Source organism: Orussus abietinus, unplaced genomic scaffold (genome assembly GCF_000612105.2).
Source record: "Orussus abietinus isolate OABI.00-Male unplaced genomic scaffold, Oabi_2.0 scaffold219, whole genome shotgun sequence".
In the NCBI taxonomy this organism is placed as follows: Eukaryota; Metazoa; Arthropoda; class Insecta; order Hymenoptera; family Orussidae; genus Orussus; species Orussus abietinus.
The window spans coordinates 96748-98016 of NW_019394479.1; the positions used below are offsets into that span (position 1 = coordinate 96748).

Consider the following 1269-nt stretch of genomic DNA (forward strand, 5'->3'; position numbering starts at 1 on the left):
GAGAATGTCTACGATACGCTATATATTTCTCCTAGTACATGATTGTTTAAGAGTTTTTTTTTTTAATGTACATTAACGCTATTCGCGATCCTTCATCGATTTCGCATCTGCATTTCTTCGCCACATCGGACAGGTTCGTAATTGTGTCTTCCTCGGTATTGATTCTTATGCAAATAAAGCGCTTCATCTCGTTACTACGAATATCCCTGGATGTGTTGCAAAGAAGGCTAGGCGTAACTAAACCCTTCCACATACTTTCATAGCCTCATAAGTGATTCAACACGAGGTCACTATTAAGAAAACTCCGCGTTTGATTCACGGAACTGAAGTAATGGAAACTATTAACTGTTACATTTGTTACCATTACTACACCGCTTACATCTACTGGCACAAGAAATATGACGTCACAGGATGGTGCGCTTATTGTGACGCATGGTACAGGCCCTACGAATCTTTACTTCTATCTTTTACATCATCTCCACGATTAAATGCGACAGTGGGCAGGGTCGTCACATTAACGCGACCACCGGCGAACTTATTTCCAAAGTAATAATTCCAATAGTAATTCCAAAGAAACGTTCGAAGGAACGGGTAAATTTCCGAGGCAGCAACTGACATTGAGAACGGGGACTGTACCGCGTGACGCGAAAGACACGAGCGTCCCAGTGGCGAGGAAATGTTACTATCCCTGAAATCCATGCCGAGTCCTTGATACCTACAAATAAGGCGTAAAACATTTAAAGTCCCAGCACTTTAGGAGATTCCGGAACGCGGCCTGTTTACGCGTCTACCTGTCACTGGCCGTGCACTCGCCGCTGGCCGCCATTAAACGTCAAAGGATGGTCACACTCGCACCGTACCGGCTGGAGGAGAAAACTCGGAGTCATTTCGCGTGCGCCTTTTCCCTTTCCGCGTCGGTTCCGAGGCGAAAAGATCGTCTTTCGCCGGCCGCTCGTCGATGGCGCCGCTCGCAGGCTTCGAGTCGAAAACTCAACTGGTCCCGCGAGATAAACAAGCGCGGCGGCTCGGCGCGCATGCGCGGCCCCTCGGAGGCGATCGGGAAGCGGGTCACGTGACCACGGGCCGCAACGATGTCAGGGCACAAGCGGCAGGTGAGCGCCGGTTTATTTGTATTTAACCGAGGAGAAACGGGAGATCGCGCGCGATGGCGGCAGCCGGAGGACCGGAGGGGAGACGTAGCCGCCACCGCCACCTCGCCCGTTTGATTTACCGTTTTCAACGACTGCCGCGTGCTAAGAACGGCACGGC

The 1269-nt window shown here is 50.7% G+C and overlaps 1 protein-coding gene across 1 annotated transcript; it reads right to left on the reverse strand.

The window, feature by feature from the left end:
• On the reverse strand, nt 1-968 carry LOC105696087. Its single transcript, XM_012418268.2, has 2 exons — nt 792-968; nt 1-715 (listed from the first exon to the last, which is right to left on the reverse strand). Exons 1-2 carry the CDS (start codon nt 824-826, stop codon nt 445-447), a joined length of 306 nt encoding a protein of 101 aa, XP_012273691.1. The 5' UTR covers nt 827-968; the 3' UTR covers nt 1-444.
• Nucleotides 969-1269: the final 301 nt, after the last annotated feature.

Coding starts and splice junctions, on each gene's coding strand:
- LOC105696087 (XM_012418268.2), bottom strand. CDS start 826: ATGGCGGCCAGCGGCGAGTGCACGGCCAGTGACAG. Junction 716..791: donor GAGTGCACGGCCAGTGACAG/GTAGACGCGTAA, acceptor CCTTATTTGTAG/GTATCAAGGACTCGGCATGG.